General features: G+C 49.8%; 1 protein-coding gene across 1 annotated transcript; it reads left to right on the top strand.

Annotated features, from left to right (window-relative positions):
• The first annotated feature begins 549 nt into the window (after positions 1-549).
• LOC123378695 (A.superbus venom factor 1-like) lies at positions 550-16,277 on the top strand. The gene is made up of 13 exons (XM_045032793.1): positions 550-810; positions 2,000-2,150; positions 3,202-3,253; positions 3,476-3,563; positions 5,449-5,538; positions 5,995-6,039; positions 6,415-6,475; positions 8,816-8,905; positions 10,797-10,883; positions 11,425-11,508; positions 12,458-12,572; positions 14,439-14,687; positions 15,961-16,277. The coding sequence occupies exons 1-13, from the start codon at positions 661-663 to the stop codon at positions 16,100-16,102; spliced, it is 1,404 nt and encodes a 467-aa protein (XP_044888728.1). The 5' UTR covers positions 550-660; the 3' UTR covers positions 16,103-16,277.
• The last annotated feature ends 222 nt before the right edge of the window (positions 16,278-16,499 follow it).

Below are 16,499 nucleotides of genomic sequence, written 5' to 3'. Positions count from 1 at the left end.
CTCAACAGTCATTCTGTACTTGCTCAGCCTGTTGTTGAACCGCTCCTTGCTGCGGGACCGAATCTGGGACCTCTGGAGCTAAATGCATGAGCCTCTCCTGCAGGAGCTAAAAGCCACATGGCCCTTAGCTAAGGCTGTAGCACACTCATTAATCTCTCTCATTAAGTGGTCTCGGTGCCACCAGGAGGTGTGTGGATTACATATACATAGAAGGAGCCACTATCTTGTTGTGCTGTGTCCAGCTGACAATTGGACCATTAATAGTTAGGGGCGATGGGAAGCTAACTGACCATGCACAATTTATTTATTGACCATGGGTTCTATTCCTGGCTTGGCCACTGGCTTCCTGGGTGACCCTGGGAAAGTTACTTCCCTGCCCTGTGCCTCCGTTTTCCCATCTGCAACATGGGAATAAAGATATTGTACTGCTTTGTAAAGTGCTTGGAGATCTACTGATGAAACACACTATGGAGGAGCCAAGTAATATTATTATATAACCCTTTGCCTGCGTGACACCCAGTGGAACCCTGGTCTTTTCTTTCATTGTATTTTTGGTTCCTCTTCATTAAAGAGTCTCTTTAGAAGTTGTCAGATGTTCAGCGCAATAGGACAATAAGGTGTAACCCTCTTATCTTCCTCCTGGTGTTCTAGGCGACCATCATGGTGTTCCAGGCTCTTGCGCAGTACCAGATAGACATTCCGCAGCATAAAGACGTGAATTTGGATGTTTCTATTCTCCTGCCACGCCGTGCTAGTCCAATAAACTACAAAATCTTAAACCAGAATGCTCTGGTGGCCAGAACAGCAGAGGTATTGTGCTTCTCTGTGTGATTAGTACAGATCACTGATTATAGAGAAAGGGGATTTGACTAGAACCTCCTATCCAAACCTTTTTGGGAGGAGGAGGGGAATTCATATTCCTGGCACCAGATCCAAATGAATCCACACTTTTGACTCAGATTTTTAAGACCAAAAGGAACCATTATGATCATTTTGTCTGACCTTTGGCATGACACAGGCCAGAGAACCTCAGGCCTACTAATTTCTGCATCAAGCCCATAACTTCTAGCTGAGCTGTGAGATCTCTTAGGTAGATATCCAGTCCTGACGTAAAGACTTGAAGTGATGGAGAATCCACCATGTCCTGTCAGGCCCTAGGTTCTAGGCAGTCAGGCCTGGTGGTTGGAGCTGGCTGTAGTGTCGGGACTGGGCCAAGGGCAATGCTGAAATCAGGATCTGGGGACAGGCTGTGGGTCAGAATCCACAGACAAGCCAAATCAAGGTTGAAGTCAGAGTTCGGATGCAGGCCAATGGTCAAAGCCAGATTGGAATCAGTCCGAGAGGCCTAGGGGGCCAGGAGACGGATGCAGGCTGGAGTGAGTCTGTAACAGGGCTGGAGCAAGGTCAGAGCAGGGCACAGAGGAGGCTGAAGTGGGCTGGAACAAGGCTCAGGCATGGCTGGAGCAGGAACAGGAACTGGATCAAGGGCAGGCCAGAAGCTTGGGGAGTCTGTAACACTGCAAGGCCAGAGGAAGGTCCCTGGCCGACTAGTGCTGTTGTGTAGAGTAACTCTCAGCTGTGATGGGGAAAGTGAAATACTTGTGCCTGGGGGTAATCTGGCCTGAGCCCTGACCAGGGATAGTCACTGCAGGCTCCGTTGGAGGGGTGAGTCACCGCAGCTGGGTGAGCAGCCCTGGGCTGGGTGGGGTTTGCCTCACACATCCCGAGGTAAATTGTTCCAGGGTTAGTGACCTGGAGTGTGTGGTTTTGAGCTGAATCCAGAAGTAGGAGGGGATGGGTTGCTATCTGGAGATCAAAGAGTTACTGCCTGGGAAGTAACCTTTTTTCTCCTTCATGCTATTGTCTCTGCAGAGTCCCCCCAGCCCCTCCAGGTGAGTGAGTGTCAATCTCACCAGCTTCATTTTCTTCATTAGCCCTGTCTTTAAATAATAATAATAATGAAGTACAAAAGAAAATTAACCTTGGATCAACTTTACAGACCAAATGGAATGAAGACTTCACTGTGAAGGCAGAAGGAACTGGACAAGGGACCTTAACTGTAATAACGATTTATAATTCAAAGCTACGGGAGGATGAATCTCAGTGTAAGAAGTTTGACCTGAGGGTATCGGTCGAAGAAGCCCAGGGCGGTAAGTAACTGCCTGTCATTTCTCTTCTGAAGCTTGCTGTCAATCCTCAGCTCTGGACAAATCCTCAGCTCTGGACAAATCCTCAGCTCATGGAGTTACACCAGTTTAACTCCATGGACAGCAGCGGATTTACACCGATGTGTAAACCAACCACCATCTCTGCAATCACATTCTTAACTTTGGAAAGTATTTTTCTGAAGCTTCTTCAAACTCTCCCAGTTCCCAAGTCCTACAAAATTATACCCATAGGGCAGGCACTAAATAATATTTCCAGCTACTATATGTTCTAAGTTGCAACCAATGCAGGGTCATTCCTGGTGAGGGAGCAGATGCTGTCTTCTCTCATCCTGGCACTTGTTAGCAGCAGAGTTGGAGCATCAGATGTGGATGGGAACACAGGCCAGCTACTCTGGGTATTGTCTCCCTCTAAAGTAGAGATGAGCCCATGCCAGGAAGTCTGGTTACAGGCCCAAACTTCCAGTGCACACATTTCCAGACATCATGGGTGTGAAATCAGCATGAGACAGAGGTCAGAATCTTCAGCACCCAAAACACAAGCCTCTGCTGCTTGGGCTAAAAGAGCAATTTTCCTTAGCTGGGAGTAGCTGATTGTTATAGTTGCTAGGACTGGCCAGTAGAAGGAGATATGACCAAACATTAGACCAGCTTAGGCTAGAGGGATCCAGGATTTTGACCCGCCGCTTTTACAGAAACAGGAGCCAACCATAAATTGTTCTTAACTTTCTCAGCTGTCCAAGTTCACACACATGGGCTCTCTCTGTTTCAGTCTCCTCTTTCTGCTAGCTCTAGATTATATTTCGTTTGTGCCAACCAGCTGGGAGAGGCTTTTTAGTTTGTGTGCCAGGGACAGGAAAAGTTATTTATGGATTGCTGGAGGGGAGGGGAGATTTATTGAGGGATTTCTCAAACCTACAGTAGGACCTGTTTGATTACTAAGCCATGTTAGCACCTAAAGAAACAAAAATGGGTTTATCTGGCATGAAATTTACACTGAGATATTAATTTCTTTTCTCTTCTGCAATGTTTCTAGTTAAGAAGCCGGAAGGAGCGATGCGTTCAGTCTATATTAAAATCTGCATCAGGTAAGAACAGTGCCCTTTAATGATAGATGATAAATAGATGGACAGATGCAGTGGGTAGATGGTCAGATGCAGGGGGTACATGGAGAATCCTGAGCTATGAATTTTTCTATGGAATGGCCAAAAAAAATATGATAAAGCAACAGGAGCTGGTGGAGCGATCACAAAATCAATGTTCAAGTGATGAATTCTGATCAAAAGCATATTTTCTCTTCTCCTTGTTAGGTTCCTCGGTGTGGTTGATGCCACAATGTCCATCATCGATATCTCCATGCTCACTGGCTTCTCACCAGATGTGAAGGATCTTAAGAGAGTACGTTGTCGTAATCTGAGAACAGGGAACGTAATAAACAATGCAGTGGCTCGACTGGGGCTTTCAGATGAGAAAATCCAATGCAGTAAGGTGAACAGTCAGGCTCCAGTGTTAAACCTGGAGGGGGACCAGAAGGTTCTAAGGATTGGTAACAGCTTTAGGAAACCACAACCAGTTCTCTCCAGGATCCGGGACGGAATGTCATCTCCGTTGGGCAGTTTTTGGGGGCCAGTGTACAGTGGAACCAGAATTTAAAAAAAAAAAATGGATTCCCTTTAGATCCTCTGACCTACATGGTGCAGAGGTATTTGGGCCTGGAGAACTGTGGATACAGAAAAAGAGGCTGCACAAAGAAGCCAGGCCCCGAAGGAGTCATTGCAGTGAATTGCTGCCCTGGTATAAAATGAGGGTGGATTATTCGGCAAACAAAGCCAGGGATGTTTGGTATTATCCTCCTGCAGCTGCATAAAATCAGCCAGAATGCCAACTATAGTGTGCCCAGAGTTGCTGCTCAGCTTGTACTGAGCATGCTCAGTAACATCTACTGACACTGCTGCCCTCACGCTGTCCCCACACTGTCTGCAGGTACAGGTAATCTCTGGCTGCATACGCAGTGCTTCATTTGTGCCAGGGCTGAGCCCTGGTACCTCTGGGCCTGGCAGTTCATAGCCCTGGCACCTCTGGGCCTGGCAGTTCATAGCCCTGGCACCTCTGGGCCTGGCAGTTTGTAGCCCCGGTATCTCTGGACTTGCAGCTTCAGTTATGAAAGTAAAAAAAAAAAAAATTGCTTGAGCCCCAGCACCTCTTTCATTACACACGTAAGCACTGTGCATACGTACACTGTGGTCACTGAACCTGGGACCTTTATCATAAAAAGCAGAACTGTTTCAGCGAGAGTACCAGCTCCATTAGCTGTGGATAAGGTTGCCAACTTTCTAATCACACAAAACTGAACACCCTTGCCCCGCCTCTTCCCTGAGACCCCGCCAGTGCCTCGCCCCTTCTCCAACATCTGGCCCCCCACTCACTCCATCTCCCTTCCCCCCGTCGCTCACTCTCTCTAACCCTCACTCACTTTCACTGGGCTGGGGCAGGTGGTTGTGGTGCGAGAGGGGACGAGGGCTCTGGCTAGGAGTGCGGGCTCTAGAGTGGGGCCCACAAATGAAGCGTTCAAGGCACAGGAGGAGGTTCCGGGCTGCGGTATGGGGTTGGGGTGCAGGGAGTGGGTTAGGGCTCTGGCTGGGGATGCGGGCTCTAGGGTGGGGCCGGGGATGAGGGGTTTGGGGCGCAGGAGGGGGTTCATGGTGCGGGCTCCAGCCAGGCAGCATTTACCTCAGGCGGCTCCTGGAAGCGGTGGTATGTTCTCCTGGTTCCTAGGTGGAGTGGCCAGGGGGCTCTGCTTGCTGCCCGCACCCTCAGGCACCACCCCTGCAGCTCCCATTGGCTGCAGTTCCTCGCCAATGGAAGCTGCAGTTCCTCGCCAATGGAAGCTGCAGAGCTGGTGCTCGGGGCGTGGTCAGTGTGTGGAGCCCCTGTGACTGCTCTTGTTCCTAGGAGTTGAACATGCCGGTTGCTTCCAGGAGCTCAGCAGAGCCAGGACAGGCAAGGAGCCTGCCTTAGCCCCATTGTGCTGCTGACCGGAGCTGCCAGGGTCCCTTTTTGACCAGGTGTTCTGCTCGAAAACCAGACACCTGGCAACCTTAACTGTTGAATAAATAGTAGGCTAGTATTGTCCATGCAGATCCTATCATGGAAGATGTGATCACAGGCACGACACCGCTGAGTCACGTAGTGAATTGTTGGGTGTTTTTCGCCCAGCTGCAGGACTTTCACAGAGATACTGCCTTACCCACAATGCCTCTTGCTTTTTCTTATTCACATTTAGCTTTCCCAAGGGGTCGACAGATACATTTCCAAGTTTGAAATCGACAAAGCGCCATCTGACAGAGGCAACCTCATAATCTACCTGGACAAGGTAAAGATTTGACAAGGGGCTTCTCTGATCCTGTGTTAATTTCATGGGCTCCTGCTGAGCCAAACTGCACTCTCAGATACACCCTGGCATCCCCACAGACATCAGCAAGTTGACAAACTTTAACCCATGGCCGAATTTGACTCAGTGGCTCAGATTCAGGCTTTCCACTAGGAACAACGGAATGGGCCAGATCCTCAGCTGGTGTATGTGGATGTAGGTCCATTGACCTTAATGGGAAATGCAGCATCTGATATTAAGGCTGAATTTGCTTCTCTGTGTCATTCATTTCTTCTTTCCTTTCACTTCTCTAGTTCTTCTTTCCTCCACCTCCCTCACTTTCTCTTTCCCTTCTTCTTTCCCCAACATCTCCCCTTCTCTTATTCTTTTTCATTCTGTCTCTTCCATTCAGCCAGCCTTCAGCCTAAGCAATCCTGTTATTTCCCCACCCCCACCCAGGTTTCTCACACAGAGGATGAATGCCTGCAGTTTAAAGCTCACCAGTTTTTCGAAAAAGCAGCAAAGAATCCTGTGGCACCTTATAGACTAACAGACGTTTTGTAGCATGAGCTTTCGTGGGTGAATACCCACTTCTTAAAATGGATTTCCACTCCATACGGCTAAATGCAGTGCCTTGCATGGTGTCAAGTATCAGAGGGGTAGCCGTGTTAGTCTGGTTCTGTAAAAGCAGCAAAGAATCCTGTGGCACCTTATAGACTAACAGACGTTTTGTAGCATGAGCTTTCGTGGGTGAAGAAGTGGGTATTCACCCACGAAAGCTCATGCTACAAAACATCTGTTAGTCTATAAGGTGCCACAGTTTTCTTTGCTGCTTTTACAGAACCAGACTAACACGGCTACCCCTCTGATACTTGACAGTTTTTCGAAGTTGGTCTCATTCAGCCGGCATCCGTCACAGTCTACGACTATTACACCATAGGTAACAGATCGCAGCTCTCCTCACCATTCAAGGCACCTGGCTTCAAATTCTGCTCTGGGTCACATTGGTATCATTACCTCTTGCAGTCTTTTGTTGCAGTACTTAGGTATTATTATCCCGGTGTAACAGAGGGGATGCACTGAGATGTTAAGAGACTTGCCCTCAGGTAAGGCCTAGACAGCTAGTAGCACAGCTGGGAGCAGATTGCTAGTTCAGAGCTCTAAGTACAGCTTCCGCACACGCAGTCCCCTCCCACCATTGGAAATAGAACCTAGGCGTCCTGAATCCCCATGTCCTGCTCTACACTAGCTCACGCTCCCTTCTCGACTTCTCCAGATTACTGTGCCCCTTTCAGGAGTCTGATCTGTCATGCGTACCCCAAGTTTCACCTGGCTTAAAAACGACTTGCTTACAAAAGCAGACATAAAAATACAAACGTGTCCCAGCCACACTAGTACTGACAAATTGCTGACTTTCTCATTTTTTACCATATAATTATAAAATAAATCAATTGGAAGATAAATATTGTACTTACATTTCAGTGTGAGACATGAGCTTGTTTTCACTTGTGAACCTTGTCATTTGATGCTGGAGAGTGGCAGCTGCTGGCCAGGTTCTCAGCTCTCAAGGCAGTGCCGCTGCCAGCAGCAGCGCAGAAGTTAGGGTGGTATGCTATGATATTGACACCCTTACTTGTGCGCTGCTGCTGGTGGGAGCTCTATCTTCAGAGCTGAGCGGCCAGAGAGCGGTGGCTGCTGGCCGAGGTGTTCATGTTGTTTGTGGTTAATGAGGACTATTTTTTCAATCTTGCTCCCAACCCGCCTCACAATATCTACTCCCACTCCCACCCGCTCCTGCATTGTTTGTTGAATTTTTATCCCACTCCCGCTATTATGGCAACGGGCCCTGTGGGATCCCAGTCCTGTTGCAGGGCTCTAGATCCTGTTGTAAAACTAGGCAAATATCTAGATAAGTTAACATACCCCCTGGGGTACCGCTAGGGTATGTGTCCCCCCTGGTTGAGAACTACTGGATTAGAATACAGGGGTTTTAGACTCAGACTTTAAGGTGAGACAGGACCATCCTGATCATCTAGTCTGACTTACTGCCTACTTCCCAGGTTCTCCTGTTCTAATATTACCCTATGCTGGAAATATATGCATAACAAGGTTCCTTCCCCACTCCAGACTTTAGAGTACAGATATGAGGACCTGCATGTGAACCCCTAAACTGAATTACCAGCTTAGATCTGCCACCACTCCCAAATATTAACTCCCTTCCCTGGAGAGTCTTGAGAGACTTCTTCACCAAGTTTCTGGTGAACACTGATCCAACCCCTTGGATCTTAACACAAGGAGAATTTAACCATCCCCCGTCCTTTCCCCCACCAATTCCTGGTGAGTCCAGATCCAATCCCCTTGGATCTTAAAACAAGGAAAAATCAATCAGGTTCTTAAAAAGAAGGCTTTTTAATTAAAGAAAGAAAGCTAAAAATCATCTCTGTAAAATCAGGATGGAAAATAACTTTACAGGGTAATCAGATTCATAGAGCCCAGAGGAACCCCCTCTAGCCTTAGGTTCAGAGTTACAGCAAACAGAGGTAAATCCTCTTAGCAAAAAGGAACATTTACAAGTTGAGAAAACAAAGATAAAACTAACACGCCTTGCCTGGCTGTTACTTACAAGTTTGAAATATGAGAGACTGGTTCAGAAAGATTTGGAGAGCATGGATTGATGTCTGGTCTCTCTTAGTCCCAAGAGCGAACAACCCCAAAACAAAGAGCACACAAACAAAAGCCTTCCCGCCACCAAGATTTGAAAGTATCTTGTCCCCTTATTGGTCCTTTTGGGTCAGGTGTCAGCCAAGTTACCTGAGCTTCTTAACCCTTTACAGGTAAAAGGATTTTGGTGTCTCTGGCCAGGAGGGATTTTATAGTATTGTACACAGGAGGGCTGTTACCCTTCCCTTTATAGTTATGACATATGGTCACACTCATCGCCTTAACACACCCAAGCAAAGGCAGACCAAATAATAAGGGGAACCTCTGACTACAGGCAATAATTATCCTACTTGCCTTCTCCCCACGTTTTACCTCCAGAGATGAATTTGCTGCTAGTGTGATTAAGAGGGTGTCTCCAACAAGCACCAGCCCGTCATTTCAAGCTGATGGTTTCCTATAGCTAAGAAAGTCGTTCCCACAGGCTGCTGCTCCCTTCCCCAGGGTCACCCAGTGGGACTTCTGCTTGAGTAAGGGCTTCAGGGTTGTCTCCTAGATGCTGTAAACTGTGGCCGTTGTTCTGCAGGAGGGGGAATGATCTGTGTCTCTGATCTTTCTCTAGATGACCGATGCACCAAGTTCTACCACCCGTCTAACCAGAGCGGGCTCTTCAATAAGATCTGTCATGGGGACGTCTGCCGCTGTGCGGAAGGTAAGGAGAGTCCTGTCTCTGCTTACATCTTACATGGGGGCTCCCCTGTCAGCTTTACCAGCAAAAATGAAGTCCAAGGGCCCCCCAGCATCAGCCCCCTCCGTCACCGATCAGGGCCCTCCTTCCCTGTGGGCTCTGGGTGAGTCTCACATGCGATACAGGCTCACGGCAGCCACAGGCAGGATGGTCCCTGGGTCTGTCCCCCAGCCTGGAGCTCTGACTCTTGGCCGGCTGTGTCCCTGCTACAGCATCACCACATACAGGAATGGTGGGACCAGGGTCGGGGTGAGGGCACCCTCAGTGGGAATATGTGGGGGATGCACCCCCACATGAACTCATGCACGCCTGGGGAGGGGAGGCAAGAGAAGATCCAGAAGGGACTGCAGGGCCTGGGATTGGGCCAGGGAGCAGAACCCAGAGGGGCTGGAACGGGCCTTGGAGGAGGTAGGAGCTCCTGGGACCCACCTTTTCAGCCTGAAGCCCCTCACCCCCCGCAGAGTCTCAATATCTTCCTTCACTCCCTCTCCTATCCCTCCTCCCCTGCATTCACAGAGGGTTTCCACCCTCCCGGACCACCTACCCTCACCCATGGTCCCTCCCTCCCTTCTCCAGTGGCAACCGCACCTGCCAATCGCAGGAGAGCTGGTAGCAGGACGTAGATGCGGAATTTCTCTAGCCAGCCAGGTGACTGGGAGGGAGCGGGTATTGGAGACGTCAGTTCCTCCTCTCTGCCCATCAGGGCCTTGGGGGCTGGGCCAAGCCAGCTGATCCATGGAGTGGGGCTGCACACATTGAAGCAGGGCAGTCTGGGGTGCAGGAGTTGCTGGGTTTCCAGCCATTCTGACAGGGATGCTGCCCCCAGTTCTGGTTGGAATCCAGCCTAGGGGTGGTGGGTGGTGACATGAAGTAAGGCACTTCTTTAAAATATCTGGGTTCTCTCATTCCAGGATCCCTAAAGCTGGCACCCCTCAGCCCTCCTGCTGTCAGTTTCAGCACAGAGGCCAAGTATTGAATGAGCCATGGAGGCTCCACTCCCCGCTGACTCTTAGGAAGGGATCCTCTAGAAGAGGGTGGAGACCCATTGGTGGGGCCATTGTTCAGTGGGGAACTTGCTGTAGCCCTGCTGTCTGCCAGGCATACAGAGAGGCTCTCAGTCTCCGGATCTGTCCTTCCCATCACCTTTGTTTCCCCATCTGCAGCTCCACTAAGTCCTGTGACCAGACTCCTCCTGGCGCTGACCCAGGCAGAGATCCATCAGTGCAGAGAGGGAAGTTAGCTGGGATTGCCAGGCCTATTTATGGTCCTTGGTTATTTCATACATCCAGGCAGAGTTCCTCTGGGCAACATCTACTGATTCCTTTGCAGAGCTGTCTGAGTCTGTCTGCTCAGGATCGCCTCATTTGGATCCTGGAACCTACCCCTCCATCCCTTGTTTCTTCTTTTACCGTGCCCCATAACCCAGGCACTGACCTTTATTTTTCCTGGTGGGTGCTCCACTCCCACTCCGTCCCTTCCCCCAAGACCCCACCCTCGCTCTGCCACTTCCTGTGCCCGCTCTGCCCGCTCCCCCGAGGCCCTAGCCACCTGCTCTCCGCCGAATGCCTCCTGCCAGCCGCCAAACAGCTGTGGCTGGTGGATGCTGAGAACTCCCTATTTTTTTTCCATGGGTGCTTGAGCCCCAGAGCACCCACGGCGTCGGCACCTACGCCCCATAATGTGAAGGGTGGTTGGCTTCATGGCCACTCCCTTGTCGGAGGAGGTGGGCCTGTCACTGTGTGGGTTTGCGCGGCTCACCCAGGATTCAAATAGGTGGGCACTTATGGGTCACTAATAACAGAGCTGAAACTATGGTCTCCCTTGGTGATTCTCTACTCATCTTCCTTCCCCATAGAAAGCTGCTTCATGCAGCAGAAGATAGAGGGTCCCATCACCCTGAACAAGCGAATGGAGGAAGCCTGCAAACCTGGAGTGGATTATGGTAAATCTGTGATTTGGATCTGCTGAGTCTCTTTCCATGAGGAGAGCACAGAGACAGGGTTTGGAATTCGATTTGGATTGTAAAGTTTGCCTTTGAGCCTGATTCAGGGATGTGGATCTGCTGGGGCAGAAACCTGATGAGATTTTGGGGCCTTAAACTCCCAGAAATGAACACGATCAGATGACTGTTTAAGATTCAGTCTAGCCCTAAGTATTTATCTGCTCCCAATTTCCCTAGTATCTGAGCACTTCACAATCTTTAATGTGTGTAGCCTCACAACTTCCTGTGAGGCCAGGCAGTGCTATTATCCCCATGGTACAAAAGGGAAAACTGAAGCATGGAGCAACTAAGTGAGTTGCCCAAAGTCATGCTGAAAGTCTGTGGTGGAGCAGGGAAATGAACCCCAGTGTCCAGCTATTGCCCTCACCATGCACCATCTTTCTCACAGCCTGTTTGGGGAGTCAGTTACACAGTGAATTCACTACTGAAAAATACTGCAGACCGTCAACTGGTGTTTTGTATTTCTTCCTTTTTTTAAAAGTGTATAAAACCAGGCTTGTTAGAAGTGAAGAAGTGGACGGGTCTGACTACTACACCATGGAAATTTTGGAAATCATTAAAACAGGTAAGAGCTCCCCTTCTACAATCAGGGTGCAATTTCTTTGAATGGCCTTTGGGATAAAGGCTGGCATAAGAGCTATTTCTCTTAGCCAGAGGAAGTGCTAAAGCCCGAAGGCTAATCTAGTCTCATGCTCCAGGGCATTAACCTATCGCCACAAGGGAACAAGAAAGAATTTGCTCAACCCACCTAGGCAGCCATGCCACGAAGAGGCAGACAAAATAACAGGGGGAACCTCTCCCTGTGGTCAGTCTGGCACAATTGGCCAGTCTCATTATGGGCTTTTTCAATCTTCCTCTGAAGCAATTGGCATTGGCCACCGGGGAGTCAAAATCCCAGACTTGGTGGCCCTTTGGCCCAAGCTTCTATAGGGGTGGTGGAGTCTCTCTTCCTCAATGCTGACTTTTATAAATCAATATAAAGGCAAAGGAAGCAGGGATCTAACTGAGCTCAAAGCGGCTTCACTTACTGGGAGCTGATATGACTGTTCTAATTATTTTTATTACCTGCGATTAGGGGCCCCTTGTGCTAAGCACTGGACATATCCAGATACAACCCCTGCCTTGATGAGGTTACAATCTAAATCAACACTGGGTGGATTTATTAGCCCCATTTCACAGGTGGGGAATTGAGTCCCAGGGAGATCGAGTGACTTGTGCAAGGTCACACCAGGAGTCTGTGGCAGAAACAGGAGCTGAGGCCTGACCTCTTCAGGCCCAGCCCATTGCCACAACCACAAGACGGTCCTTCCTGTTTCTAATGACTGCTGGAGCTTCAGTGATTGGTTATCATAGCAGTCATACTGGATCTGAATTTGTACTGAAACCTCAAGAGAACACCTAGGAGTCGCCTCTTCTCTGTTCCTTTTGTTTTCATCCGTCTCCACCCCGTATTATCTCCTCCTCACTCTGCTCTTATGTGTGGCATCTTTTTTCACCCTCTCCCTCCTTCCCAGGAACTGATGAAAATCCACAAGGAAAAACCCGCCAATTCATCAGCCACATAAAATGCAGGGAGTCTCTGAGGCTGGAGCGTAACAAAGACTACGACTTGTGGCCCAGGAAAGCTGAGTAAGTAGCCTCCTGTGGTTACCCTGCGTTAGTCACTTTCAAGCAGACACGCCCTTAACTAATTACCCTATCTATTTTAGGTACCTATCAGGCCCCCATTACTGTACTTTCTCAGAGCCTCACAATATCGAATGTATTTATTCTCACTACGGGAGGCAGGGCAGCGTTATTACCCTCATTTAACGGATGGGTAAACTGAGGCACAGACAGCCTAAGGTCCAGGTCCTCAAAGGTATTGAGGCACCTAACTCTCACTGACTGGACTTAAGTGATCTCTCCAAAGTACCAAAAGGAAGTTTCTGGAGTTGCTGGGAATTGAATCCAGGTTTGCCTCGTAGTCTAACCCTGGACCACCATTCCTCACAGGGGCTACCCAACTATTTCACCAGCGCAAATCACATTGACAGTGCAATTTCGTGGTCCCTGCATCCAGCCACAGTTATATCACTTAGGTTTAAATTGGGTGGAAATATAATTAATTAGGGTATAAACTGCACCTAAAAATGAGCATCAGCAACAAAGATGCAGCTCACAGAGGCTGAAAGTTCCATCCTCATGCTGTATCTGGAGCATTGCATGCTGGGATCTGTAGTCTCTCTGGACCTATGAGAGGGGAGGCAACCCACTGTTTCTCTGCAAGTCAGATGTGGCCCTTAGGCACAGGTGGAGTGTGAGCCGCCTGTTTGGGAAGGCTAGACCCCAGCCCTGCCCGTCCTCTGCCCCTCATAGAATCATAGAGTATCAGGGTTGGAAGGGACCTCAGGAGGTCATTTAGTCCAATCCACTGCTTAAAGCAGGACCAATCCCAAAACAGATTTTAGCTCCAGATCCCTAAATGGCTCCCTCAAGGATTGAGCTCCTAACCTGGGGTTTAGCAGGCCAATGCTCAAACCACTGGGCTATCCCTCCCTCCTGCTGGAGCCCCCAGCCTGCCACCATAGCTGCCAGCCCTCCTGCCCCAGCCCCGGGCCACTCTGGCCGGCCAACCTGAGTGCCCCCAGCGCTGAAGCCTTGGGTGCCGCAGCCCCAGCATCCCCAGCCCCGGAGCACCAGGTGCTGCAGCCCCAGTGCCCCCTGCCCAGGAGCATCGTGTGCTGCGGCCCCAGCGCCTCAAGCCCCGCAGCACCAGGAAGCCCAGACGTGGAGGCCATTGGCCCAAGCAGCTATAGGGGAGGTGGAGTCTCTCTTTCTCTATGCTGACTTTTATAAATCAATATAAAGGCAAAGGAAGCAGGGATCTAACTGAGCTCAAAGCAGCTTCACTCACTGGGAGCTGATATGTCAAAAAGTTTTTTTTCCTCCTGCTAACGATAGCTCATCTCAATTGATTAGACTCTGCCTGTTGGTATGCATACTTCCACCTTTTCATGTTCTCTGTATGTATAAATATCTCCTGTCTGTGTGTTCCATTCTATGCATCCGAAGAAGTGAGCTTTAGCTCACGAAAGCTCATGCTAAAATAAATTTGTTAGTCTTTAAGGTGCCACAAGTACTCCTGTTTTTTTTGCGGATACAGACTAACACGGCTGCTACTCTGAAACCTAATTATTTTTATTACCTGAGATTACGGACCCCTTGTGCTAAGCACTGGACATATCCAGATACAACCCCTGCCTTGACGAGGTTACAATCTAAATCAACACTGGGTGGATTTATTAGCCCCATTTCACAGGTGGGGAATTGAGTCCCAGGGAGATCGAGTGACTTGTGCAAGGTCACACCAGGAGTCTGTGGCAGAAACAGGAGCTGAGGCCTGACCTCTTCAGGCCCAGCCTGGTGCCACAACCACAAGATGGTCCTTCCTGTCTCTAATGACTGCTGGAGCTTCAGTGATTGGTTATCGTTGCAGTCACACTGGGGCTGAATTTGTACTGAAACCTCAAGAGAACACCTAGGAGTCTCCTCTTCTCTGTTCCTTTCATCTTCATCCCTCTCCACCCCGTATTATCTCCTCCTCACTCTGCTCTTATATGTGACATCTTTTTTCACCCCCGCCCTAGGGACTGATGAAGATCCACAAGGAAAAACCCGCCCATTCATCAGCCACATAAAATGCAGGGAGTCTCTGAGGCTGGAGCGTAACAAAGACTACGACTTGTGGCCCAGGAAAGCTGAGTAAGTAGCCTCCTGTGGTTACCCTGCGTTAGTCACTTTCAAGCAGACACGCCCTTAACTAATTACCCTATTTTAGGTACCTATCAGGCCCCCATTACTGTACTTTCTGAGAGCCTCACAATATCGAATGTTTTTATTCTCACTACGGGAGGCAGGGCAGCGTTATTACCCTCATTTAACAGATGGGGAAACTGAGGAACAGACAGCCTACGGTCCAAGTCCTCAATGGTGTTGAGGCTCCTAACTCCCACTGACTGGCCTTAGGTGACATCTTCAAAGTACCAAAAGGAAGTTTCTGGAGTTGCTGGGAATTGAATCCAGGTTCGCCTCTTAGTCTAACCCTGGACCACCATTCCTCACAGGGGCTACCCAACTATTTCACCAGCACAAATCACATTGTCAGTGCAATTTCATGGTCCCTGCATCCAGCCACAGTTGTTCCTAAATCACTTCGGTTTCAACTGGGTGGAACTATAATTAATTAGGGTAAAAACAGCACCTAAAAATGACCTTTACCAACAAAGATGCAGCTCACAGAGGCTAAAAGTTCCATCCTCATGCTGTATCTGGAGCATTGCATGCTGGGATCTGTAGTCCCTCCATACTCCATGGGCTGGACCTATGAGAGGGGAGGAAACCCACTGTTTCTCTGCAAGTCAGATGTGGCCCTTAGGCATGGGTGGAGTGTGAGCCGCCTGTTTTGGGAGGCTAGACCCCAGCCCTGCCTGTCTCCCTTTCCCATCGGAGCCGCGAGCCCGCCACCGTGGCTGCCAGCCCCCCGGCCCCAGTTCTGGGCCGCTCCAGCTGGCCAACCTGAGCCCCCCCCCAGCCCTGAAGCGTTGGGTGCTGCAGCCCCAGTGCCCTCAGCCCCGGAGCACCAGATGCCGCAGCCCAAGTGCCCCCAGCCCCGGAGCGCTGTGTGCTCTGTCCCCAGCACCTCAAGCGCCACCAGCCCTGGAGCGCCAGGGAACACCAGAGCTGGGGGGCCCCATCACCAGGGGCACCCAACTGCCTCAAGTCCCGAGCCGCAGGCCAGCCCATGCTAGCCCTAGCCCTAGCCCTATGTGGGCTGTGGCCAGGGGGAAGCAGGATAGGGCTTGTGGAGGAGCATGAGTGGGGCCACGCCTGGCTGTTTGAGGACACTCAGCCTCCCCTGGCCTGCCATACCCGCTGGCCATGCCCTTAGGCAATCCCGGCTGCCCTTGAGGAACTGAGCAAACAAATTGAACACATTTTGTGCTTCATTGCTCACCCTTCTGCCTGTCCATCCCAGGCTATCCTACATCATTGGCAAGGATACCTGGATCGAGAAGTGGCCCAACGAGGACGAATGCTGGAAGCCGGATTTCCAGAACCTCTGCCAGGAATTCCTTGAGTTCTCTGAAACCATGACCATGTTTGGCTGCCCAACCTAAACTTGGACCCAGCTTTCCCAGCAGCCCCAATTGGACAGTTTGAGCTGAGATGGAGCATAACCCTCAGGTGGAGACAGCTCCACTCAGAGTCCCAATGCTGCTGACACTCGCTGCTAGTCCTGTCCTCTTTGGGGGTTTCACTCTCTTTTCTTCTTATTGTTTCTATATATATATATATATATATAGATAGAAGGCTGATTTCTTACCCTGGCCTGCTGTGTGACTTTTTACCAATCTTTACATAGTCTGCAATATAGCTGTATAAGTAACCAGCGACTAGGATCATGGGTGCATGAGAAACACCTTAAATTAGATTAGGATGGACAAGCATGAATGGGTGGCTAGATATGCATGGATGGATATTTGGGAGAGAGTCTTCTGTACCACTGTGTGCCTA

Source organism: Mauremys mutica, chromosome 10 (assembly GCF_020497125.1).
Source record: "Mauremys mutica isolate MM-2020 ecotype Southern chromosome 10, ASM2049712v1, whole genome shotgun sequence".
Taxonomy (NCBI): Eukaryota; Metazoa; Chordata; order Testudines; family Geoemydidae; genus Mauremys; species Mauremys mutica.
This window is presented reverse-complemented; position numbering and strand designations above follow the sequence as displayed.

Excerpts from the sequence above, each read along its gene's own strand:
- LOC123378695 (XM_045032793.1), top strand. The coding sequence starts at position 661 with ATGGTGTTCCAGGCTCTTGCGCAGTACCAGATAGACATTCCGCAGCAT. Across the intron at positions 3,564-5,448 it reads ATGTGAAGGATCTTAAGAGA|CTTTCCCAAGGGGTCGACAG; the intron begins GTACGTTGTCGT and ends ATTCACATTTAG. Across the intron at positions 8,906-10,796 it reads CGTCTGCCGCTGTGCGGAAG|AAAGCTGCTTCATGCAGCAG; the intron begins GTAAGGAGAGTC and ends CCTTCCCCATAG.